Source organism: Somniosus microcephalus, chromosome 15, assembly GCF_052327205.1.
Source record: "Somniosus microcephalus isolate GS21.2 chromosome 15, FLI_Smic_1.0, whole genome shotgun sequence".
Classification (NCBI taxonomy): Eukaryota; Metazoa; Chordata; class Chondrichthyes; order Squaliformes; family Somniosidae; genus Somniosus; species Somniosus microcephalus.
In genome coordinates this window covers 89,336,909-89,364,467 of record NC_141001.1, presented here as the reverse complement: position 1 = coordinate 89,364,467, position 27,559 = coordinate 89,336,909, and the positions used below count along the sequence as shown (strand labels likewise).

Below are 27,559 nucleotides of genomic sequence, written 5' to 3'. Positions count from 1 at the left end.
GGATCCCCTTTTATTTGTTGGGCTCGCCCACATGATCCCGGGGCGCTTGCGAACCGCCTGTGTCCCTGGGATACGCAGGCCTCTACCCACGGGTACCCGGAGAGGCCCAGGATCACGAGGCTCTGTACCTCCCGGACCACCAGGTAGGCAGGCATTTTATTTGTGGATCGGAGGCATTTCCCCATGGGAAGCCTCCGACCGCAAATTCAGGGCCATTGTATTGACCACAGTAAACTGGGCTGAACTGTTAATGGGTAAACCTACAGACAAACGGTGGTAAATATTCAAAGAAGTAATTAGTGCGATACAAAGCCAGTACATACCCCTAAAAGGCAAAGGTTCCACTTGTATAATTAAGCAGCCATAGTCAACAAATAAGATAAGAGACAGTACAGTATCAAGATTTAAAAAAAGGCTTGCACAACTGCAAGGAAAAGTAGAAATTCAGACTGCGGGAGCTATAAAAAGCAACAAAAGGATACAAAGGAAGAAATAAGAAGTACAAAAAGGGAATATGTAAAATAACTTGTAACAGCTAACAGCAAATATTTTTTTATAAATCTATTAAGAGAAAGAGAATGGTAAAGTGAAATCGGAAACAACTTTTACACAAAGGATCATGGAAATCTGGAACTCTCCCCCAAAAGGCTCTGAACACTGGGTCAATTGAAATTTTCAGACTGAGATTGATAGATTTTTGTTACAGTAAAACTATCAAGGGATATGGAACAAAGATGGCTAATTAGAGGTAAGTTACACATCAACCATGATCTAATTGAATGGCACAGCAGGCTTGAGGGGATGAATGGCCAATCCCTGTTCTATGAGACGCAGCAATTGCCATTCATGATGTGTAAGTGTAGGTCGGCTGTTCAGTCATTGAGAACATTGTAGCTGAGCCTGAACCATTCTTCACTCGGTGTTCACATTTGCCAGCCAGGGTGCACTTGATAGTGTTCAGCAGCAGGAAAGTAGATGATTTTACTACTTGCACTCCTCCCTTCCCAGCCTGTCGACACTGATGTTGTGTGTTATCAAATCCCTCCATGGTATCAAATTGTTCATATCCCTCCATGGCCTCACAGCTCCCTATGGCCCAGAAATTTGGGTCGGGGGCTTCCCGCGGGTGTAAGCCCCCGACCTGCATTTACCTTGCGCGTTGGCCGTTGTGCTGTGGGCCCCCGTGGAATTCCGATCCTGGGCCTCCTCCAACTGCCGGCGTGCAGTGCTTGCGTATCCCAGGGGCGCAGTTAGTTCGATGCGTTCCTTGGGATCACGTGGGCCATGGGGAGCCAATCGGAGCAGGGAATGCTTCATAAGTTTGACAGGAAGGGCTGTCAAACTTATAAATACTATAAGCCCCAAAACATTACTAAATCTTCAAATAATTTTTTTTTTAAATCACATTTTTTAAATAAACTATAAATTACATGAAATAACTATTTTAAACAATAATTTAAATTTTTGAAGAAAAAAAAATATTTTCTAACGGGGCTAAAAATAAACTTACCTTTCTTTGAAGTATTTAAAAATAATAAACCCGTGGAAAAAATGTTTTAATTTTAATTAATTCACCACTTACCTTGTAAAAAGCAGGCCTTATATGTGTAACTTCTGGAGACTTACCCTCCTGGGAAAACCTGCAAAAAAAACGTAAGTTCGATGCGCACGCGCAGCCTCTCCTGCGCACATGTTCGACCTCTGAACCCCTTCTTTCAGGGGAACGGAAGTGCAGGTTTCCCGCGCATGCAGGAAACCGGCACTTCCATTGGGCTTACGGGTGAGTACCCCGTGTGTACTCACCTGTGGAGACCTGAATTTCTGGGCCTATATCTCTAACCTCCTAGAGCCCTCTAAGAAGTGTGTGTTTCTCCAACTGTGGCCTCTTGTGTATCCCTCACTCCATTCGCCGCACCATTGGAGGCCATGACTTGAGACGTATAGGCCCCAAGCTCTGGAACTTTCCCCCCTCCACAAACCCTCTCCTCCCCCTCTCTCCTCTTAAGACTCTCTTTAAAACCTATGACTCAGCTTTTGGTCACTTTTGGCCTGGTGTCATTTTTTTGTCTCATTACTATCTTGTGAAGCACCTTGGGATGTGTTCTAATATTGCAAGTTGTTGTTGTTGTAGCACCCACACTGAAAGCCAGTTCGAGAGCAGCTGCCTTAGCACAGATCATAATGAAACCTGGCACCACCTTGCTCTGTATAGGTCAATACAATGCAGAGTGGTGCATTTTTCTACTGGTCATTGGGGCAGCTACCAACAAAATGGTTTAACTGTGATTCCTGAGGATCTCGCTGAGAGAACCTGGCATGGCGGATATTTATCATAGTTTGTTGCTGGCCATGACGCATGTATGTTGTTAGTGGAAAAGATAGTTTTAAGATATTTTTGTAGCCCGGGCAATCGGTTGAAAGTATGTGTGATGTCTTCCATGTGGGAATATGAATTTTAGTTTTGATGTTACCTCTCAAGTGTTAGAAACAAGCTGCCAAAAAATTAGTAGAAGGGCAGAAATAAAGAAATGATTGATAATTCTTTGTAATTAATTTTTAAATAGGGGTGATACTGGTGACACTTGTTTAAAGTACTTATATGAATATACTTCAAGGAGGCTCTCGGAAGTCATATTTGTGAGCCTCACTTGAGTGGCTTTATTTTAGTTAAGAAAGATAAAACTTAGCAGGTTTTGGTATTTTATTTTATAGTTCACAAACTGCTGTTCCATTTGGAAAGATGACTGGCCATTAAATTGTTACCAGTCTATTTTCAGAGCTGCCCCCAATGTTTGTCATAAATGGAGGGATAGGCAGGGAAAACAAAGAGCAGAGGCAAAAGTGGTTACACACCCTCTACAAGAAAACCTATGAAAAATTGGAAGTGGAAACAGCGAAAAGACATGTAGTGCAGTGATATTTTTGCACAGGTGTCTGTGCTGTGTACCTGCATGGACGGTCCTCCTGGTTTGATCCTTGATCCTGTCTAACTGCAACAAACCTCAGACTTCAAATGATACAAGGTGACTCCACTTTGCTAGTGTAAATGCGATGATGACTGATGGGGGTTAGTCAGTGCCCAGAATCTGCATAAGATCATTCATAAGAACATAAGAAATAGGAGCAGGAGTAGGCCATTCGGCCCTTCGAGCCTGCTCTGCCATTCGATGCGATCATGGCTGATCTTCTGCCTCAACTCCATTCACCGGCCCTATCGCCATATCCCTTGATGCCCTTACTAATCAGAAATCTATCGACTTCTGTTTTGAATATACCCAATGACTGAGCCTCCACAGCCCTCTGGGGTAGAGAATTCCAAAGATTCACCACCCTCTGTGAAGAAATTTCTTCTCATCTCAGTCCTGAATGGCCTACCCTTTATCCTGAGGCTGTGGCCCCTGGTTCTAGACTCCCCAGCCAAGGGAAACATTCTCCCAGCATCCACCCTATCAAGCCCTGTAATAATTTTGTATGCTTCAATGAGATCCCCCCTCATTCTTCTGAAATCAAGAGAAACAGGCCTAGTTTACTCAATCTCTTCCCATACGACAGTCCCGCCATCCCAGGAATCAATCTCGTGAACCTTCGTTGCACTCCCTCTATGGCAAGTATATCCTTCCTTTGGTAAGGAGACCAAAATTGTACACAGTACTCCAGGTGTGGTCTCACCAAGGCCCTATATAATTGGAGTAAGACTTCTTTACTCCTGTACTCAAATCCTCTTGTAATGAAGGCCAGTATACCATTTGTCTTCCTTATGGCTTGCTGCACCTGCACATTCACTTTCAGTGACTCATGTACAGGGACACCCAGGTCCCTTTGAGCATCTGCATTCCCCAATCTTCCACCATTTAGGAAATACTCTACCTTTCTGTTTTTTCTACCAAAGTGGATAACTTCACATTTACCCACATTATATTCCATCTGCCATGTTCTCGCCCACTCACTGAGCCTGTCGAGATCCCCTTGAAGCCTCTTCACAACTGACACTGACACCTAGCTTTGTATCATCATGGTTGTATAATCTTCATATGGTTGCTGCCATTTACGTTTTCCACATGTATTGTTTCTAGATTCTGACTGCTCTGACAGGAAGTGTTGTAACTCAGCGATCCAAACACTGAAAACCGAGGGAATTGAGACTGAAAGAGGGCACAGAGTTGCAAAATGCAGAAAGTGTTAGATTTAGTGAAATGTGAGTTCCTTCTGCCACATTCAGGGCTAGGCACAGGGGAATAACCCAACTAGGGTCAGTGTTTGAAGCACGAAACATGACTGTGTTTGTCAACATGAATCTTTTGGGGGGCGGGAGTGGGGGAGGGGCACATGGAGAGAAATATCACGTGTACGAAAGGCAAATAAAGACCACTTGACAAGCAAGCTTCTATTTTACAGAATAGACTGAATTCAGTCATTGAGGCATACAGCAGCCTGATATCCTCTGCCTTTCCTTTATTAAATCGGGATTTGATATGAAAGACGCTGCCGAAGTCATTGCTAAAATATCTATGAAAGAATTTTTACAAACTCTATCCCCAGGCAATAACCCATAGCAGGAAATGAGCCTGGAATTGCTGAGCGCCTGTATCTATACAGTAGCTGCCACTTGTGTCCAACCTAAAGAAATACAATCCCTTAATACTATTAGTATTCGCACTGAGTGGTGTTTCTGGACATCAAAGCAAGATTCACCAAAGATTTAATTTAAATACTAAGGTCACTCTCTTTTGGATACACAAAGGGAACATGTGGTTTATAAACTGTAAAACTATAGGCAAATACAGTTGGCTTATTTCTTTAATGTTTAAATGGGAAAATACAGTTTAAGATTTTAATGTGTTTCTTCCAGAGTCACTGTGGCCCAAGATTGGAGTACCCCTCAAAGTTGTAAGAACCAAAGAAAACAAACTGAGTAATAGGTTCTTTCCTTATGATGAAATTGAAACTGAAGCTGTCTTGGCGATTGATGATGATATCATCATGTTGACTTCCGATGAATTGCAGTTTGGTTACGAGGTAAGTGCACGGTGTTTACCATTGAAGTGTCCTCACCCCATCTACAATTGTGGTTCAAAATAACAAATCGGTGAAATATTTGTGCCCCCTCTGGGTATCCTGCCAACGGAAATCTGTTTCTCACATCACATCATAGTTCTATGTAAGGTACAGCATAAAAAATAACATGCATGTACAGGTAACACAAATATATATCGGAGATCTATTTTGTGCACCAATTTGTGATGACATGAGACTCTAGGCAGTCTGTTATTATTTCTTCCACTACCAAACAGCTTCTCCTGCTCTCCACTATCCTGTTCTACTCTTAAATGGCTGCTTCTGCATAGAATTTGATTAACTTGCAGTACATGTGTGGTATTCATGCAAAGGCCAACACTCTTGTACTTGGCAAAATAGTTCACAGATGTAAGTGAATTGTTACCTTTTACCAAAACTGCATTGTGTTTCAGTATCATGCAAAAATGATATCATTGGCCTATTCGGATACACACTTGCCCCTCCCCCATACAATGGGATAGATACTGATGAATTGCAGCTATCAGTAACCCCTGCAGTACATGGATGTACATAAACAAGCGCATGGAGAGACTTTGCCATGGTTCCACCCTCACCTTACTTCAATTGGTGACTTATCACTGACCATTCATGACATCAGGCTACTTGTAGTGTTTTGAGAGCGGGAAAAAAAAGAATGGGAGACAACTGAATACAACAACAGGCCACAGAAGAGGGATGTGTGGGGGGTGCAGTGAAAAGGAAACGACAAATCGGAAATGGATTAAAAATTGCACTATGCTTGATTCAAAGTGTAATCTGAAGCTCCAGCATTCACTAGAAATTAATTCAGCTTTAGATCGACACAATCCAGTAGCTAAACCAGTTGCAGACTTCCTCATTCTAAATGCTGGCTTGATGATTTCACAAAACTAATGAGCAATTATCCTCCAAGCCCACTGCAAATCAGCTTAATTCCACAAATCTCAACATGTGGTTGCAGCTATACTTTCAAAATCGTCAGGATTGTCAGCATTGAAAGGACTGACTGTGTTGCAGTATTTTTAAAGTGAGAAATAGTAGATGTATTCATGAAATAAATAAAGTGCTTGTTTTATAAAGTATTTAAAGACATTTGTTTTGTATCAATTAATCTTATTTCTAAGAAAATCCTCAGTTCCATATAGAAAGAAAGACTTATATTTATATAGCGCCTTTCACGACCACCGGACATTTCAAAGCACTTTACAGCCAATGAAGTACTTTTGAGGTGGATTCACTGTTGTAACATAGTGGAATAAGTTGGGATAAGAGACAAGAAGGGTCAGTTAAGGGATAGGAAGAGGCGGAGCAATGGAGAGAGTGAACAGGATGGTGGAAGGGAAGAGAGGAATTGAGAGTGAAAGTGGACTAAGTATGGGGGACTAAGGAAGGGAAGTATTAGTAGAGGAGAGTAGTTGAAGTGGAGGGATAGAGGATGAGCAGCAAGATGAATGGAGAAGGTGAATTCAAGGACGAGAAACAGGGAATTATATATCACATTTTGGAGATCGAGGTATACTGAATATTTAGAAAAGTTTGCTACTGTGTGTAAGGATCCACTTTCTCCCTTGTTTCTTCAACTAGCATTCAGGTTAGAGCAGCATTTTAAAAATGCTGTGCTGTGCTGATGTCACTTATGGGGGACCTCATGTTCACTAAGTTACATTTCTGAAGCAGATCCAACATTGACAAGCTGGTGTTCAGCTGAGATGCTACAGTATTCACTTTTTTATTATGAGCCTTTGTAATGTGTCGTGTCTGTGTTAGGATTATCTTTAGAGAGAGGACTGAAAGTCTTAGTAGTCACGTTTGAGGCACAGCAATGCATGTGTGTTAATTATATTTATTCAGGGGCTGAATGAGAAATTGGACTAAGTTTGAACTTTGGAGTAGGAAGGAGTACCTTATATAGGAATAATAGTTCTGTTCAAAAGGGGAAAAGAAAATGCAATGCAGCATACAGTCAGTACTTATATTGCAAAGATGTTCAGAAAGGTAACAACATTTTAAACTGTCTTAATAGAGTGGCTGAAAAACTTTTTAGATCTAGATCATTTTAAATCTATAATCAATAGTTTTATTTCAAAATTTAAGAAAATATAGGACAAAAATTTAAAAAAAAGTAAACTAAATTGTGTTTCTGTATTGTATTTTGTGTGGTGTTGGCTAACATTTACTGTAGCCAGTGGCGCATGTGTTGAATAAAATGAGATAGCTTATGTGTGAATGCTTTTATAAAAAATAAAAAAAAAGCCCAAAAAATGCTAAAAAGTGAAAATGATGATGGTTCAAAACGTTGAGCTTTCTTTCCCTTTAGGATGCAGACCAACCAACAGTTCAGTTTCAGCCTTTCCTGTTTTATTTCAGCTAGTGTAAAATGGCAGACAGTATTTGGCACACCTAGGAGAGGAAAACTGCTAGTTTTGTATATAAAAAAAAAAAAAAAGGACAATTCAATATACTTGTTAAAAAATTAAATGGAGCATGAAGAAATGTACTGAAATCTGCTGGTTGAGCTCCTGAGAGTTTCTGGTTTTCCCTCTGCCAGCAGGAGTTAGTGGATGGTGTTAATAAGCTCGACTGTTTGGCAGTAAATATTCTTTTATTTAGCATCCGATCCGATTCTGTTTTTTAATGCTGCTCGTGAGCAACTAAGCTTTTGCAAGGTAATGAAGGCCTCCTTTGTACCTATGTAAACTGTTGTTTCTGGGGCTGGACTCGCAAAGATATTGCATTACTCAGAATATCATTTCCTAAAGTGATTGATGTAACGGATGCAGGGTAGCAAAAGCAAGTAGTTGCACCCTTGACAGTGTAGGAAACTTGTAGTTTGGAGGAATATCATGCTGCTACATTGGTTTTTTTCTCCACTGGACATAGACAGACTGGAAAAGAAATTAGTTTTTATAAGTTCCATTTATACAGCAGAATTATGGTTGGATCTAAATCAAGTAATACTTCAAATAAAAATAGGTATAAACACAAGATCTGTACAAATACTAGTATTGTTATGCACCAAATTTGACCTATACTTGCATTACAGGGGGTCACAAGTACAAGTCTGTTTTGACACATTTATTGCAGAAACATAGTGCTCCTCTCTCTTCACAAATATTCCATTGCTTTATTTTGCACTAGTCGCCATCAGTTACATGGGAACATAAAGTATGGGATTGTTTTCCTCATCAAGCTGGGTTCTTCAACTAGATTATGCACAATGTGTTCTCATGGATACTCTGCAACTTACTGCTGAAGGAGGTGATTAATTGCAAGTAAAGCTTTGAAGAAAACTAAAATAGCTTTCTGAATTCAAAGTTTTTAAACATAAGCTCTAATTTGTCTCCCGTGGATAACGTTTGCATAGTCCTAAAGTGACTTGTAGGATAGCAGCCATCTATGTGCATATTTATCCCTACCTCCACTGCTATGCCCCAACAGTGACCCTTTGTGGTTGTCTCACCCGGTCCTGTTGAACTTGCCAGTGAGAATAGGATCTGATGTTTTGCAAACGAGGGGAACCTCATGTCGAGTGCGTGAGTGAGAAGACTACCAAGGAAGATTGGTTCCTTCATTTATACATAAACTTATTTCTGACGTATATGGTACCCAAGAACTTTGAGTGGGTTTATCCACGAGGAGTAATTCAAAATGGTATGTCGTTGATGTGGTATTTCCGGGAGATTGGGCTTGCACGTCAAGAAATGCACACTTGAGGGAGTAAACTACGAATGCAAGTTGTTTGTGAAATATTCATCAGTTAAACCATTTTTTCATCTGCCTTTTATTTGAGCAACCAGTTTACCCAAGTTATCGCTCAGATATTTATAAAGACAAAAGCCAGCAGGTTCTGAGTATTCTAGGAATGCTGGTATTTCTCATGAGTGAATAGAAATCTCAATCACAGCCTGTATAGTAACCCTCTATCATAGATGCCCAATTTTGGATATCTCCGAACGTAGCCACCGTATCACCTGTGATGTTTTGAAACTTTAACTCACTCAGGAAGATGCAGAATGTACCCACAGTACTACTTTTGACATATATGCCATCTTTATTGTGTGACACTTTGTGATTAATAGACTAAACCTCCTTGCATTGAGAGATCAACCATGAGGCAGTTGCATTAAATTAGTGGTTTCAAGATGCAATTGAATTGCCCTTATGAACTCCACTGTCATTTCTTACTCTGGTGACAGATCTATTTTTCACCTTTTGAGTTTCTGGTCCAAAGGATGTGGTACAGCTACTTATAACTTGGTACATCAGCACTCTTGAACTTTCAGAAATGTGGCTGGGAATCAGAGACTTTTAACTTGCACTTAACAATATTTAACTCAACAGTTGCTACCTTTGCATAGCAAGTAGGAACTCCAATCAAAGAATGAGGAAGATCGCATCAAGGCTAGTTAATCTAACATTTCACTAAGACATCTGTTGTCTGTGTGACCTAAATTGATCTACTTTGTTTTTGCAAAGTAAAGTAATTACATTCAGGTGGATTTGTATAAATAATGCCAGCAACAAGGAAAAATATTATTTTCTCCATTGTTTAAAGTAATTCTGCATGACATGGCATTCTTCAATCAAGGTTGAGCAATCAGTATACCAGCAACCTCTATCAATGCTACTCTACAACTAACTGCAACAAGGTGTGTAAGAAGCTCAGGATAACTTACCACTCAGATTCGATTTTATTTAACCACCCGTCCTTTTATGTCTGATTTCCCTCACACCCCACCCCCGCCTCAAAAAAAAAGAGCTAGCCAACATACTAAATTCAATTTGTTAGAAACTGAAGGACGAGCTGACGTTCTGCCACTGTGTGGCACATTCCAGTATTTAAGGAGTGAAGCTGAGCTTAGATGTCCACAGTGGTTCTTTTCAATACATGTGTTATAGTTTGAACCTGTCGCAAACTCCACATAGCACAGATGATACAGATTACGGTTTCTTAATTACTGTATTTCATTTCTTTCCAACAATGCTTAAATGCACAATAAATTGAGTGCAACATTATACATGTCATTTTTGGAGACCTAAGTATTTGAATTAAAAGTTATAAATGTGATTGAATGTTGTTGATATACTGTTACTAAAACTTAAAGCACTCTGTTGTGACATAAAGCAGCTTATAGTATCTAATGTGGCTGTACAAAATTCGAATTGTGTTAAATAATTGACAAAGACACATGAGAATTATATTACGATTTGAAGCAAGGCTCCATTTTAAATTTGACTAGTACAGTACTTATGTGCATGAAAAACCTCTACTGCACAAGCTTTGCACCTTCTATTGTTTTTAGTGGCAATTAACTTAAATATGTTACAAACAAAATGTAGTGGGGTTTCTAACTATAAGTTTCTGATTTATCATAGAGTAATTAGTGAGAGCATATGCGTTTTGGAAGGTAAAGAATTGGCTTTTAGCTCCTTAACAGTCAATTAGCGTGATGTATACTTTGTATGTTTGATCAGTGAAAGCTCAGAATATAGGGTACAGATATTGTCCAGGCATGTTTTTGATGATATGCAATGTTCAGGGTACCTGACCAGAACTGTTAATCATTGGTACTAATTAGTCACAGGATCTTTGTTCGAATCTTATGGTGGCTATCTCAAAAACTTTTGGTCTCTGTTGAGTATTGGTATTATATTTGTATTAATAAACAATGCTATATTATAATAATGCTGTGTTTCAGAAGTATGCAGGAGCAGTTGATGTTGCATTGAGTTTAGTATGAATTCAGTGACATTTAAATTTTCTGGTTTGATAAGAAAATGATGGCCGGGAAAAGACCAACCAGCCCATCCAGCCTGTCCCACACAGTTGCACTGTCTTCTGCATAACAATACATACACTTCCTACCCACCTGGAGCCATGTAATCTCCTGGAAAAAAAACAGATGAAAAACCCAGGCCAATTAGAGGGGGGTGGGGGAAACTGGAAAATTCCTCTCTGACCCCCCCCCCCCCCTTAGGCAATTCAAACTAGTCCAGAAGAACACATTCATAGAATCATAGGTTGGCCCTGATTTCTGTTATAGGATACCTACCCCTTGTACTAGTGTGACAGAAGACCTTCAAAGTCAAGTCCCGAGTTGACTGCTAATCGCAACATTGAGGCACCCTCGGGGGAGGCTGTCTCACATCACTTAGGCATGTCATAACATGGAGTATAACTCCAGTGCAATGTCAAGCTGTGTTGGAAAACAATTGTGCAGGTGGTCTATTGGACTCCTGGCTACTTAAAAAACTTAAGCAGAACTTATTTAAATTAATTGAGAAAGCAGACGCTTCAGCTTACTCTTAATATATTTAAAATGTATCAACTGGGAGCAAAACATTGTGCAAATATATAAGTGCAGAGCTCTCTCCTAGCTCCAATAGTCTGACTCGTAGCCACACAGTATAAATCTGGTTGTACCGGCTGTGAATTAATACTGCTCCCAGCAATCGGGGATATGTCGCTAAAGTATAATAGCCTAAGGGTTAAAATATTTAAGAATCTTAGTCATTTAGGTCAGGGAATTCCTTCCCCCATCCAACCCTATTTCCTTCTGTGTCTGCCACTGGAAAAAAGCACACTCCCAATTCACTTATAACTGCACTTTCAAAATCCCAACTGTCTAGCCTTTGGCCTCCATTCACCACAACATTTCTGCAGCTACCAATCTGCTCAACCACACACTCACCTCCACCTTTGATGCCCGAGTCCCCTTTAAAACCATTACTCTCTCTCACTCTAAACAATTCCCACCGGTACGGCCCTCATCTTCGCTCCCTTAAGTCCAAGGGACGCAGACTTGAACGGATATGGCAGACATCTGGTTTAGCTATTCACCGCCAGATCTGGCTGGACCACAAAGCACCATCGAGTCCTGCCATCGTCTTGTCAAAACTGCTCACTATTCCAGGATCATCCTGGAATGCACTGATAACCCCTGACTTTTCTCTACTGCAAACTGTCTTAAACCCCTGTCTCCTCCACCCTCGCCTCCAACAAGTGCGAGGAGCTTATGGACTTCTTTATCACTAATATTGAGACTATACAATCCGCTGCCTCTGCCACTTCCCTTAGCCCACTGGACCAAACTTCCTCTAAGACTCCCCCCTGCCTTAGCCCGGAACTCACATCTTTCTCCAGTTTCTCTCCTATCTCCCCTCATGCTCTCTCCGAGCTCAGCTTGTCCATGAGACCCACTTCCTGCTCCCTCGTCCCCTACTCCCACTAAATTGCTGACTACCCAACTTCCCTTCCTGGCTCCCATGTTGGCTGACATTGTTAATGTTTCTCTCTCCTCGGGCATTATCCCCTTTTTAAAATCTGCCGTCATCACCCCTCTTTTTTTTTATTAAAAAAAAAACCCTTGACCCATCCGTCCTTGCAAACTACCACCCCATTTCCAACCTCCCTTTCTTCTCCAAAGTCCTTGAATGTGTTGTCACCGCCCAAATCCTTGCTCATCTTTCCCGGAACTCCATGTTTGAATCCCTCCAATCAGGTTTCCGTCCCTGCCACAGTACCGAAACAGCTCTTACCAAAGTCACAAATGACATCCTATAAGACTGTGACCGTACTAAACTATCCCCCCTCATCCTTCTCGACCTGTCTGCAGCCTTTGACATGGTTGACCACGCCATCCTCCTCCAACACCTCCCCACCGTTGTCTAGCTGGGTGGGGCTGCACTCGCCTGGTTCCAGTCTTATCCATCAAATCGTAGCCAGAGAATCACCTGCTCTCTCTCCCCACTCCCGCACCGTTACCTCTGGTGTCCCCAAATGATCTATCCTTGGCCCCCTCCTATTTTTCATCTACATGCTGCCCCTCGGCCACAGCATCCATTTCCACATATACGTTGACGACACACAGCTCTATCTCGCCACCGTCTCTTTTGACCCCTCCACTGTATTTAAATTGTCACACTACTTGTCCGACATCCAGTACTGGATAAGCAGAAATTTCTTCGAACTGAATATTGGGAAGACCAAAGCCATTGTTTTCATTCCCCGCCACAAACTCTGTTCCCTAGCCACTGACTCCATCCCTCTCCCTGGCAACTGTCTGAGGCTGAACCCCAGACTGCAACCTTGGTGTCATATCTGACCCTGAGATGAGCTTCTGACCACATATCTGCGGCATCACTAAGACAGCCTATTTCCACCTCCGGAACATTGCCCAACTCAGTCCCTGGCTCAGTTCATCTGCTGCTGAAATCCTCATCCATGCCTTTGTTACCTCTAGACTTGACTATTCCAACGCACTCTTGGCTGGCCTCCCACATTCTACCCTACGTAAACTTGAGGTCGTCCAAAACTCTGCTGTCCATGTCCTAACTTGCATCAAGTTCACCCATCACCCCTGTGTTCGCTAACATGCACTGGCTCGCGGTTAAGCAACGCCTCCTATTTATTTAAAAAAAAAAAAAAAAAAAAATTCTCATCCTTGTTTTCACACCCTCCCCCCCACACACACACACCGTGTCCACATCCTCTTCCCCCCCCCCCCCCCCACAGTGTCCACACCCTCTCACATACGCACACTCACTCTCGCCCCTCCCTTTCTCTGTAATCTCCTCCAGCCCCATGGCCTTCTAAGATGTCTGTGCTTCTCTAATTTTGGCCTTTTGAGCATCCCTGATTTCAATCATTCCACCATTAGTGGGCATGCCATCAGTTGCCAAGGCCCTAAGCTCTGGAATTCCCTCCCTATACCTCTCCACCTCTTTACCTCTCCTTCCTCCTTTAAGACGCACCTTAAAAACTACCTCTTTGACCAAGCTTTTGATCATCTGCCCTAATATCTCCTTATTTGACTGCATTAAAAGGTGCTATATAAATACAAGTTGTTGTGGTTGTAAAGCTGTTGTTTAAATATTCCCTTAAATTAAGGAAAGTCTTTGTTTTGGACCTGTTAAATTCTTAGTTTTAAAGATGAACTTTGATTAAAGGAATCTGGTGCCACCGACATCATTTCTTTGAGTTATTTTGGAAACTGCTGGGCATCATCTTGTTTGTGTAAATCTTGGTATTAACTGTTAAGTTATAAAGTCTCCTGATGGCTCAGTGGGTAAATGTAGTCTCTGGTATGATACTGAGGCATACAAAGCAGGAAGATCCCAGGCTCGATTCCCTAGTCTCTGCTCTCTGGTTTCTGCCGAGGAGGCAGTTGGGGCATTTATATTGGGTGAAGACCGAATCTAGCTTGGTTATAATGCTCTACTCCCGTCCCCCGATAACCTGCCAACATTCAGTGTCGTACGTGAAGGATGGGCTACTTGGATGAGTTTCTGATACTTGTGAAACCTATCCCAACACGAGTTAGCACCTTCCAGCGTGGAAGGGAAAGTTAAGCGGGAAAACTGTGATCATATAGCTTTGACGTGCACAATACAGAGGATCCCTACACAGCACTCACCAGAGTAATGACAGGTGCCACAGGAAATGTTTAGACATTGTTTTCTTTGATTTTTGGGGTATGGCTGATGAATCAAAAGGTCCTTCAAACAACTTACAAATTTACAACTAGCACCTTTACGATGGATTCTTGACATAGAGGCACATCCAGGTGCAATATTACTACTGACCAATAAAGAATTGGTTAGAATGTGGAATTTGCTACCACAGGAAGTGGTTGATGCTTTTAAAAGGAAACTAGATGAGTACATGAGAGAGAAAAGGGAATAAAAAGATATGCTGAAAAGCTGAGGTGAGGTAGATGGAACGGGGAGAGACTCATGTAGAGTATAAACTGCAGCACAGGCTACTTGGGCTGAGTGGCCTGTTTTTGTGCTGTATGTTCTATGTAATTGTCGGTAAGTATGACTTTAGGGAGTCTCAGTTTTTCTGAACTATAACGGTGGATCTTTTGTTTAAGCGTGGTAAATTAGGTGCTGATTGTGTCACCAGGATGTGATTTGTATAAAATTGTAACTCCATGCATGAATGAAACATTCTCACACACAAATGCAAAAACAAACTGTTGTCTTGTAAATTGGCATATTATTTATATCCCTGATTATACCAATGTCAATTACAACTGCAGGAAAATATATTCTACCCTCAAGCTACAGTTTCTGAATCATAAGCACATGTGCTGGCAAACTTTACGTGAGTTTAGCTACAGCTGTGCATTCACCTGGAGACACTTAAATGCTGTTGAGACAATTTTGGTAATTTTGAAAATAAATCCGGTGAAGTTATTTTTCTAAAATCATACTTTTGAGTGGCATATTTAAAAGTTATCCCTTTTTCTGTCGCTTTTGTAGTTTAATGGAAAATATTCAAAGTACAACCTAAATTATAAGTCTTGCAGTCGTTCATACATTCTAGAGCATAGAAAACTATTCTTTCTTACAAGATACCCTAGCCCTGTTTAAATTGGAATAGTTTACTTACTAGCACAATACGCTGTCATAGTCTCACAGCGCATGTTTTATTCTCATGAAATTTAGCACATAATTTTCTGCAGGGCGCAACTGCCCATCCTACCCATGGGGAATCCCATGACTAACACACAACATCTTACTGAACCAATCATTCTCTCAAAATTAAATAAAAGTTGTGCGAGACCCCATGGGTAGACCCTTGTTCTCTATTTTAATGGAGATGGGGGAGTAAGTCAGGATGGAGGAATGGAAATGCACCTTACAAAATATTACTCTGCTGCCCCCCCCCTCCCCACTACCATTATGTATAGGTCATGCATATCTGATGAAGATTTCAGTGAGGAGCTCTGCGTGAGAAGTGTGTGCTTTTTCAGACGAGGAGAGCTGTGCCAGTTTCTGTATGAAGACCTACAGCTAAGATTGTTTGCCAAGACAGCTTATTTCAAGTAACCAGGGCGGCCTATACAATATCACCCAGTGCACCATCTGTACACACGCTCGGCAGGTAACTTTTTTATTCGCTTATGGGATCTAGGCGTCGCTGGCAAGGCCAGCATTTATTGCCCATCCCTAGTTGCCCTTGAGCAGGTGGTGGTGAGCTGCTTTCTTGAACTGCTGCAGTCCATGTGGTGAAGGTACTTCCACATGTGCTGTTAGGTAGGGAGTTCCAGGATTTTGACCCAGTGACGATGAATGATCGGCGATATACTTCTAAGTCAGGATGGTGTGTGACTTGGAGGGGAACTTGGAGGTGGTGGTGGTGTTCCCATGCGCTTGCTGCCCTTGTTTACCAAGAGGTCGCGGGTTTGGGAGGTGCTGCTGCCGAAGAAGCCTTGGCAAGTTGCTGCAGTGCATCTTGTAGATTGTACACACTGCAGTCACGGTGCGCCGGTGGTGGAGGGAGTGAATGTTTAAGGTGGTGGATGGGGTGCCAATCAAACGGGCTGCTTTGTCCTGTATGGTGTCGAACTTGGAGTGTTGTTGCAGCTGCACTCATCCAGGCAAGTGGAGAGTACTCCATCACACTCCTTGTCCCTTGTAGATGGTGGAAAGGCTTTGGGGAGTCAGGAGGTGAGACACTCACTGCAGAATACCTAGCCTCTGACCAGCTCTTGTTGCCACAGTATTTATGTGGCTGGTCCAATTAAGTTTCTGGTCAATGGTGGCCCCCAGGATGTTGATGGTGGTTATTTGGCGATGGTAATGCCGTTAAATGTCAAGGGAGGTGGTTAGACTCTTGCTTGTTGGAAATTGTTAATAGCTTGGCACTTGTAAGGCGCGAATGTTACCTGCCACTTATCAGCCGAAGCCTGAACGTCATCCAGGTCTTGTTGCATGCGGGCATGGACTGCTTCATTATCTGAGGAGTTGTGAATGGCGCTGAACACTGCAGTCATCAGCGAACATCCCCATTTCTGACCTTATGTTGGAGGGAAGGTCGTTGATGAAGCAGCTGAAGATGGTTGGGCCTAGGACACTGCCCTGAGAAACTGCTGCAGCGATGTCCTGGGGCTGACACTTTTTGGAAGAGCTGGGAAATTCATCCAGCTTGACATGACGGCAAAGTAGCAACTTGATAGGGCCGTACAGTTTGATCATATTTCTGTGTTCCCCAAAATGCAGGGTGTAGTAGATGGCACGCACATAACATTGTGAGCTTCCACAGTCAATATCCTCCACTTTCTTAGTGGAAATGGTTGCCACTAACTGTCCAAATTGTGTGTGACCCAAGAATCCTTCGCGTCAATGTCAGATTTGCTGGGAGTTGCCACGGTGCCTTCGGCTTCAGGAATTTTGATACACATGTTCTTCCAGGAAGATAGTCAATTGAACAAATGGCTTGTGGGTGATATGGCATAGTGTTTGTTGCGGTGAGAATGTTGGATCTCAAACAAGCGTGCTGAGCTTGAATAAAGGAGACTATGAAGGTATGAGAGCGGAATTGATTAGAGTGGACTGGGAAAATAGATTAAAGGGTAAGACGGTACATGATCAGTAGTGTACATTTAAGGAGTTATTTTACAACTTCCAAAAAATATATATTCCACTGAGGAAAAAAGGGTGTAAAAGAAAAGATAGCCATCCGTGGCTAAGTAAAGTAATTAAGGATAGTATCCGACTAAACAAGGGCATATAAGGTAGCCAAATCTAGTGGGAGGATGGAAGATTGGGAAGTCTTTAAAAGACAGCAAAAAATAACAAAAAGATTGATTAAGAAAGGGAAGATAGATTATGAAAGTAAATTAGCAAAAAATATAAAAACAGACAGTAAAAGTTTCTATAGTTATATAAAAAGAAAAAAGGTGGCTAAAGTAAATGTTGGTCCCTTAGAGGATGAGACCGGGAAATTAATGGTGGGAAACATGGAGATGGCAAAAACACTGAACAATTATTTTGTATCAGTCTTTACAGTAGAGGACACTAAGAATATCCCAACACTGGACAAACAGGGGGCTCTAGGGGGGGAGGAACTAAATACGATTAAAATCACTAAGGAAGTGGTACTTGGTAAAATAATGGGACTCAAAGCGGATAAATCCCCTGGACCTGATGGCTTGCATCCTAGGGTCTTGAGGGAAGTAGCGGTAGGGATTGTGGATGCATTGGTAATAATTTTCCAAAACTCACTGGACTCAGCAAAGGTCCCGGCAGATTGGAAAACTGCTAATGTAACACCCTTATTTAAAAAGGGTAGTAGGCAGAAGGCTGGAAACTATAGACCTGTTAGCCTAACATCTGTGGTTGGTAAAATGTTAGAGTCCATTATTAAGGAGACAGTAACGGGACATTTGGATAAACATAATTTAATAGGACAAACTCAGCATGGTTTCATGAAGGGGAAGTCATGTTTGACAAATTTGCTGGAGTTTTTTGAGGAATTAACATACAGGGTGGATAAAGGGGAACCAGTGGACGTAGTGTATTTAGACTTCCAAAAGGCATTTGACAAGGTGCCACACAAAAGATTATTGCTCAAGATAAAAAATCACGGGATTGGGGGTAATATTCTGGTGTGGGTGGAGGATTGGCTCTCTAACAGAAAGCAGAGAGTTGGGATAAATGGTTCGTTCTCAGATTGGCAACCAGTAACTAGTGGTGTTCCGCAGGGGTCAGTGCTGGGTCCCTAACTCTTTACACTCTATATTAACGATTTGGAGGAGGGGACCGAGTGTAACATATCAAAGTTTGCAGATGATACAAAGATGGGACGGAAAGTAGTGAGTGAGGAGGACATAAAAAACCTGCAAGGGGACATAGACAGGCTAAGTAAGTGGGCAGAGATTTGGCAGATGGAATACAATACTGGAAAGTGTGAGGTTATGCACTTTGGCAGGAAAAATCATAGAGCAAGTTATTATCTTTAATGGCAAAAAACTGGAAAGTACTGTAGTACAAAGGGATCTGGGGGTCCTGGTGCACGAAACTCAAAAAGTTAGTATGCAGGTGCAGCAAGTGATCAAGAAGGCCAATGGAATGTTGGCTTTTATTGCTAGGGGGATGGAATATAAAAACAGGGAGGTATTGCTGCAGTTGTACAAGGTATTGGTGAGACCGCACCTGGAATACTGCATACAGTTTTGGTGTCCATACTTAAGAAAAGACATACTTGCTCTCGAATCAGTACAAAGAAGGTTCACTCGGTTAATCCCGGGGATGAGGGGGTGGTCATATGAGGAGAGGTTGAGTAGATTGGGACTCGACTCATTGGAGTTCAGAAGAATGAGAGGCGATCTTATTGAAACATATAAGATTGTGAAGGGGTTTGATCGGGTGGATGCGGTGAGGATGTTCCCAATGATGGGTGAAACTAGAACTAGGGGGCATAATCTTAAAATAAGGGGCTGCTCTTTCAAAACTGAGATGAGGAGAAACTTCTTCACTCAGAGGGTGGTAGGTTTGTGGAATTTGCTGCCCCAGAAAGCTGTGGAAGCTACATCATTAAATAAATTTAAAACAGAAATAGATAGTTTCCTAGAAGTAAAGGGAATTAAGGGTTACGGGGAGCGGGCAGGAAATTGGACATGAGTCTAGGTTCGGAATGGTCATGGCCCTGTGGGTAGTGGAGGGGGCCCAGGGGCCGTGTAGCCTGGTTCTGCTCCTACTGTGTTCTAATTCTGTTAGATTTCAGGAGATGGTTTTATTCCTGTTCCTGGCTGAGGTGGAGATCGCCTTTACAGAAGGTAAGTACTGTAGAAAATATAGGGACAGAGTGATCTCCTGGAAGAATTTCGATCGCCTAGATAGGTCGGAGAGGAATTTCCCAGATTTTTTTCTCCCAAATTGGCCATTGGGTCTTTATCTGGTTTTTCACCTCTCCCGGGAGATCACATGGGTTCGGGTGGATGCACAGTGATAGAAGATTTGAAGTTAGGATCAGATCAGCCATGATCTTATTGAATGGTGGAGCAGGCTCGAGGGGCCGATTGGCCTACTCCTGCTCCTATTTCTTATAATGACCAGTGTTCCCTCTAAGCTGAGCAGCAATGGTAAAATTCCCACTGGCTTCTCTATTGTAAGTACTGCGCGTGCGTGGAAATTTAAAGGGACCGCGCACTAAAAGAAACAGGACATGCAGAACAAAGCATAGCTTACAGGGAACATTAATAATGACCCCTCTGCATGGCAAGAGCAACATTTGAGGAGTACTACTATGAACCACATGCCTCTATTAGAGTTATGTTGGAGAGAATCATAGGGGCCTTTCGAGGGGTTTGACGGATCAGGAGAGGCTATACAATATGCTTCCAAGCATGCATCCTGCATAGTTACAGCTTGCTGTGCTCTGCAGAACTTTACCATCCAAAAAAGCCTGGATATGGAGATTGCTGCAGAGGTGGCTCTAACTGCTTTAGAGGTAGAGGAGCGTGGAGTGGATGATCAGGAGGATCCTCACTTGGAGGATTCTTGGGTGATGGTTGCAAGGGGACATCCAAAATTAACTTATCAAATTCAGTATTCTCATCTGTTTAGTCACCATTGCCAGTTTCCCCTGCCTTCAGAGAAATCACAATTATTTCAATGATTATATTCTTAGAACCTCAGACCTGTTATGCTTCTACTTGACCCCTACAAGTCTTTACAATCTCCATGAATATATGAGCACAAAATAAGTTCCACCTCTTGTATGGCTACATCTCCATGAATACATGAGCATGAGATAAATGCATCTTCTCTTTTATTGCAACCACTTCCAGAGGATTACTAACCATCCTATTCCTTCACACTGTCCTTCCTCTGGCTGTCTAGAGGAGCCTTTCTTTCTCCTGTTCTGGTGCTTCTTAGTTACGACCTGTAGTCCAGTATCACAAGAGACTGTCAGCATCTCTTGTGGTGCCAAAAGCTTTTGCAACCGAGGTGGCCCTCCTCTCTTAGCAACTTGCTTCTGGGAAGGGCCTTCTATTGGCTGCATCTCTTGACCGTCTGCCTGAGCAGTCTGGTATCTCCTCCTACGAGCCACTTGTATGGTGCTCTGAGGAGATAGCCTGGCATGTGCTGCTGTTCTGAGAAATGGCAGGTACATGTCGACTATAGCCTTGTCATTTTTCTGGGCCATGGATCTGTTGTCCACTGATCACTGGAATATCTGCCATTGATCCTGAAAGCCTCGAGAGAAAGTGATCTGCATCTCAAGTGTCTGAAAGCTTGATTGCAAGGTTCTGTCCATTGCAACCAGGGCTGTATGCTTTCATGGAGGAAGAGGCATCTACTGGGCTCAGGCCACTTATGAGGAGGAGAACCGCCACAGACTCCAGAAAAACTGCTAAATGCTGTATTGATGCACGCAATAAAGAAAAGCCTTCCCTGATACTACAAATGAGGGCCGGAGACTCCAAAGTGATACCTATTCGTTGCCGCACATCCTCTGAGACTAACCTCAGAGCCTCCATGTACATGTGACATTTCTTGAGCATCCTTCTCTTCAAGTACCTAATGAGATCTGGGTCCCACAACTCCAAATCCAAGAACAGCCTTTTCCGTACCCTCTGCTGGGAAGGTTGGATATCTTCAGCGACTCCCAGCTCCCTTGTGCTCTGTGAATCAACCAATGCCACATCCTCATTAACACCACCTCCTCTACCTTCGTCCCACCCCCATGAAAGAATCTGAGCTGGTGTGTGGGAGTGAGAAAACAAATAAAGCAGGGGATGTTACTGGGTTAGAGGAATATGGGGCCCTGTCTTATTCCAGGGACTTGTGTGGCAGGTCCTCATCATTTTCCTCTTCATAGAATGAGACAGCACAGAAACCGGCCATTCAGCCCATCGTGCCTGTGCTGGCTCTTGGGTAGATCATTATTGTCAACATTATAATCCACCAGAAAAAAAACTTCCTACCCACTCATCAGCATCTTTATCGTCCTCTACCCCACCTCCCCCCCCCCCCCCCCCCCCCCCCCCCCCATTGCTGTGATGGATCTTCAGGAAATGAGGGCATAAGCTAAGAGAGTCATAGAGTGAGTGAGTGAGCATAACCCCTTGAGATTAAGGAGACCGAGAAGGATGAGAAAGCATCTGGCTGTCCGCTGCTTCATAGGGATGCCATGGCGACTGTTTGGGTCCACACTCAGTAGCTTGTACTATTCCACCGATCTCGCATTCTCCCACAGCTAGAGCAGAGTGCCTATCCACCATCTCTGTGGTCTGATTTTTGTAGTGAGTCCTCCGAGTACAATACTACCAAAAACAGATAAACTGCTCAATCATCTCATTGCTGTTTGTGTTTGACCTTGCCTCCAAAACAACAGTGACTACACTTCAAAAGTAATTCAGTACAATAATTCATTGTATATGCACCATGTCATACATGGGCTGTTTCTAAGAGACATAATAAGATGCTATATAAAATGCAAACCTTTCTTGCGAGTTCTGCACCCTACCTGTATTTGTTGTCTTTTTCTCTCTTACTATGAGTTAGTTTTACAGCACAATTGTTAAAAATGACACGCTAGGATTATAGTACTTTGATTTTGATACATTTGGAAGAAATCTCGTTAAATAATATCGCACAATATAATCTAATTTAGGAAATGCGAGTTATGCTAGTGTAGACCTCGTCATTCATATATTTTTTTAAACTGATCATGTTTTGGAACTATTATGTCATGTTAGGCGACTTGAATGACCCCAAAAATAAATTATGCTCTAAAATGGCATTGTTTTCTGTGATACCTACGTTGGATCTCTTTCTCACTCAAATGAGGGAGCGATAAACTAAAGCCTCCTTTTTACTGCAATGATACAGCAAATGAGTTTGAAAAGAAAGTATGCAAAAGCTCAAGACTGTTTTTAACCATGCAAATATATATTATGCGCAAGTCCAGTTACTGTTGAGCACCATAGCTGGACAGTCTTTGAGAACCACTGCCCAACCTTATTCTTAAACACAATTAAAATCTGCATTCAGCCTGTTTAGCAGTCACTATCCTGAAGTATCAAAGAACCAAATTAGCACTAGCAGGCTTGCATTCAGTAGGAAGAGGATTTCAAACTGGTTTATTGGGCATTTTGGGACTAGGTCTGTTTTTTAACAATAGTTGTGGGAAATTGCAAAATTTGCTCAAACGTAAGCTGACCTTATTTTACCTTTTATTACAAGCACAAATTGACTAACATTTTTTGCATTCCTACTTAAACGATATCATCTTGGAAATTCATCAAGAAAAATCCGCCCTCCTGTCTAACTCACTTCAATAATCCCTACTTGCAAAGTGGTGAATGGCACTGTGTTGTACATTGGAAGATAACTGATCAATTGCAGTGGTTTTGTGATGCGCTATCAATTACTCATAAAAGACTGAGAGTTAGAAGAGTAACTAAAGGCTTTTATTAACAACAGAATGGAGGTCTGCCTCGAGTGGTCGACCGGTCCAGGATACGAAGGGCTGGGGAGCAGTCACCTTTATACTAGGACCTGTGGGAGGAGTCAGCCGAGGCATGTCCAGGCATGTACACAGTGGAATACAAACAGGACAAACAGGAATACAAACAGTGGTTTACCACATTTTGCAAAGATCTTCTTTCCGTTAGAATGAGTGACATCTCTTAAATGTAGGATAGCCAATTAATGGGTTTCACTGATATCATAGATACATAGAAGATAGGAGCAGGAGTAGGCCATTCGGCCCTTCGTGCCTGCTCCGCCATTCGATGAGATCATGGCTGATCCTTTAATTCAGTATCCCGTCCCCGCCTTCTCTCCGTAACCCTTAACCCCTTTTGCCCGTAGAAATATATCTAATTCCCTCTTAAATATATTTAATGAGCTGGCGTACACTGCCCTCTGTGGCAATGAGTTCCACAGGTTCACCACTCTCTGAGTGAAGAAATTCCCCCTCATCTCTGTCCTAAATGGTTTAGCCCTTATCCTTAAATTATGTCCTCTAGTTCTGTTCTCACCCGCCAAGGGAAACATTCCTTCTGCATCCAGTCTGTCTAGACCTGTCAGAATTTTATACACTTCTATGAGGTCCCCTCTCAATCTTCTAAACTCCAGTGTGTACATCCCTAAACTACATAGTCTCTCCTCATAGGTCATTCCCGCCATTCCTGGTATCAGCCTGGTGAATCGCCGCTGCACCCCCTCCATGGCAAGAACATCCTTCCTCAGATGAGGCGACCAAAACTGTACACAGTACTCGAGGTGTGGTCTCACCAGTGCCCTGTACAGCTGCAGCAAGGTATCCCTGTTCCTGTATTCTAACCCTTTTGCTATGAAGGCCAGCATACCGTTTGCCTTCTTGACCGCCTGTTGCACCTGCATGCTCGCCTTCAGTGACTGGTGTACAAGAACACCCAGGTCTCTCTGTACTTCCCCCTCTCCCAATCTATTGCCATTTAAATAATAATTTGCCCTCCCGTTCCTGCACCCAAGGTGGATAACTTCGCACTTGTCCACATTATAGTGCATCTGCCATTTATCCGCCCAATCGCCCAGTCTGTCCAAATCGCTCTGGAGCTTCCTGGTCTCTTCCTCTGAGCCCACCCCCCCTCCTAGTTTAGTGTCGTCTGCAAATTTGGAAATGCTGCATCCGACTCCCTGATCCAGGTCATTAATGTAAATTGTGAACAGCTGGGGGCCCAGGACAGATCCCTGTGGTACCCCACTTGTTACTGCCTGCCATTCAGAAAATGAGCCGTTTATTCCAACTCTCTGTTTTCTATCTGACAGCCAGTTCCCTATCCACGCCAAAACTTTCCCCTTTATCCCATGAGCCTCAATTTTCCATGCTAATCTTTTATGTGGGACCTTATCGAAGGCCTTTTGGAAGTCCAGGTACACCACATCTACTGGCTCTCCCCCATCTATTCTACCAGTTACTCCCTCAAAAAATTCCAATAGATTAGTCAAGCACGATTTACCCTTTGTAAATCCATGTTGACTCTGTCCTATCCTGTCCCCATTTGCTAAGTGCTCCGCTATTTCATCCTTAATGATGGACTCCAGCATTTTGCCCACAACTGATGTAAGGCTTACAGGTCTGTAATTACCTGCTTTTTCCCTACCCCCCTTTTTGAATAGTGGGGTAACGTTAGCTACCCTCCAATCCATCGGTACTGTTCCCGAGTCTAATGAATTCTGAAAAATCATCCTTAGTGCATCCGCTATCTCTAGGGCCACCTCCTTCAGTACCCTAGGATGCATGTTATCAGGCCCTGGGGATTTGTCCACCTTCAATCCCTTTAGCTTCCTTAACACCATATCCTTAGAGATATTGATTTGCGTCAGTTCCTCCTTTGCCAATGTCCCTATTTTTCCCGATATCCCAGGGAGGTTTTTTGTGTCTTCCTTCGTAAAGACTGACCCAAAGTATGCATTTAGTTGATCTGCCATTTCCTTATTTCCCATTATATATTCCCCCGTATCTGACTGCAATGGACCAACTTTGGTTTTCACCAGTCTTTTCCTTTTGATATACTTATAAAAGCTTTTGGAGTTAGTTTTTATATTTTCCGCCAGCTTGTTTTCGTAAGCTATTTTGCCCCTCTTGATTATGCCCTTTGCCCTCCTTTGCTCTATCTTAAACTGTTCCCAATCTTCCGCTCTGGCGCTTTTTTTGGCTATTTTATACGCCCTATCTTTGGATTTTATGCTGTCTCTAATTTCCCCTGTTATCCACGGTTGAGTCACCTTTTTAGATTTCCTTTTATGCCAGATTGGTATAAACAATTTTTGCAATTTTGTCATTCTATCTTTAAATGTTTGCCATTGTTTATCTACCTCCAGTCCTCCCAGGAACGTTGTCCACTCAGACCTACTCAGTTCCCGTCTCATGGCATCATAATTCCCCTTGTTTAAATTCAGGACCTTAGTCTCTGAGTCAATTTCTTCGCTCTCCATTTCGAGTGAGAAATCGATCATGTTATGATCGCTCTGACCCAAGGGTCCCCGTACAACAAGATTACTGATTAGTCCCTTCTCATTGCACAGTACCCAGTCCAATATAGCCTGTTCCCGAGTTGGTTCCTCGACATATTGATCCAGATAACCATCCCTCAAACACTCAAGGAATTCCTCCTCCTCATTATTTTTACTGATTAGGCTAGTCCAATCTATATGTAAGTTAAAGTCACCTATGATGACAGCTGTGCTCTTATTGCACGCTTCTCTAATTTCCCTCGTGATGCCCTCCCTAACCTCTATTTTACTATTTGGAGGCCTATATACCACTCCTATTAATGTTTTTCGCCCCTCGCTATTTCTTAGCTCCACCCATATAGATTCTGTATTAACTGAGTTAATATCCTTCCTTTCAATTGCATTTATCCCCTCTTTTACTAGCAATGCTACCCCTCCTCCCTTTCTTTTTTGTCGATCCTTCCTAAATACTGAATACCCCTGTATGTTAAGCTCCCAGCCCTGCTCACCCTGCAACCATGTTTCCGTAATCCCAATTAGATCATAATTATTAACCTCTATTTCCACAGCTAATTCATCTACCTTGTTCCTGATGCTTCTCGCATTAAGGTATAAAACCCTCAGGCTTTTTTTATGCTCACATTTTTTATGAATTAGTTTGGCCCTTTGTTTTTTGTTCCTCACCCTTTTATCATTTATTTCTGTCTGCCTTTCACTTTCCTCTATTTCACTACATAGGTTTCTAGCCCCCTGCCATACTAGTTTAAATGCTCCCGAACTGCTTTATCAAAAATTACCCCGAGAACATCAGTTCCATCTCTGCACAGGTGTAGACCGTCCCTTTTGTATAGGTCACACCTACCACAAAACTGGTTCCAATGCCTCAAAAATTTAAAACCCTCCCTCTTACACCACTGCTCAAGCCACGTATTTAGCCTAACTATCCTGTTCTCTGTACTCTTACTAGCACGTGGCACTGGTAGTAATCCCGAGATTACTACCTTCGAGGTCCTACTTTTTAGTTTGGCTCCTAACTCCCTAAATTCTACTTGTAGGACCTCTTCCCTTTTTTTAGCTACGTCGTTGGTACCAACATGTATCACGACAACTGGCTGTTCCCCCTCCCCCTCCAGAATGTTCTGCACCCGCGCCGAGACATCCTTGACCCTTGCACCAGGGAGGCAACATACCATCCTGGAGTCTCGGTCGCGACCACAGAAACCCCTATCTATTCCCCTTACAATCGAATCCCCTATTACTATAGCCCTGCCACTCTTTTTCCCTCCCTTCTTTGCAACAGAGCCAGTCATGGTGCCATGAGCCTGGCTGCTGGTGCCTTCCCCCGATGTGTCACCCCCCCCGACAACAGTACCTAAGGCGGTGAACCTGTTGCTAAGGGAGACAACCCCAGGGGATTTCTGCACTACCTTCCTGCCCTTGCTCTGCCTTTTGGTCACCCATGTACTGTCTACGCTGGCCTTAACCTGCGGTGTGACCAACTCACTAAATGTGCTATCCACACCCCTCTCAGAATCGTGGATGCTCCAAAGTGAGTCCACCTGCAGCTCAAGGGCCGTCATGCGGTCCCACATGAGCTGCAGCTGGACACACTTCCTGCACACATAGTCGTCAGGGACACAGGAAGCGTCCCTGATTTCCCACATGTTACAGGAGGAGCATGACACAGGTCCGAGCTCTACTGCCATGACTTAACCCTTATATTACTTTTAATTTTCTAGTTTTAGTTTATTTATCGACTTTT

The 27,559-nt window shown here is 42.7% G+C and overlaps 1 protein-coding gene across 3 annotated transcripts in view; it reads left to right on the top strand.

The window, feature by feature from the left end:
* The window catches only part of ext2 (exostosin glycosyltransferase 2), a 168,293-nt gene that overhangs the window by 118,436 nt on the left and 22,298 nt on the right, over nucleotides 1-27,559 (top strand). For all 3 annotated transcript variants that reach the window (XM_086008106.1, XM_086008104.1, XM_086008105.1), the window contains one exon: nucleotides 4,850-5,016. In XM_086008106.1, coding sequence (XP_085864232.1) covers nucleotides 4,850-5,016 — 167 coding nt within the window. The remainder of the gene's footprint in view (nucleotides 1-4,849; nucleotides 5,017-27,559) is intronic.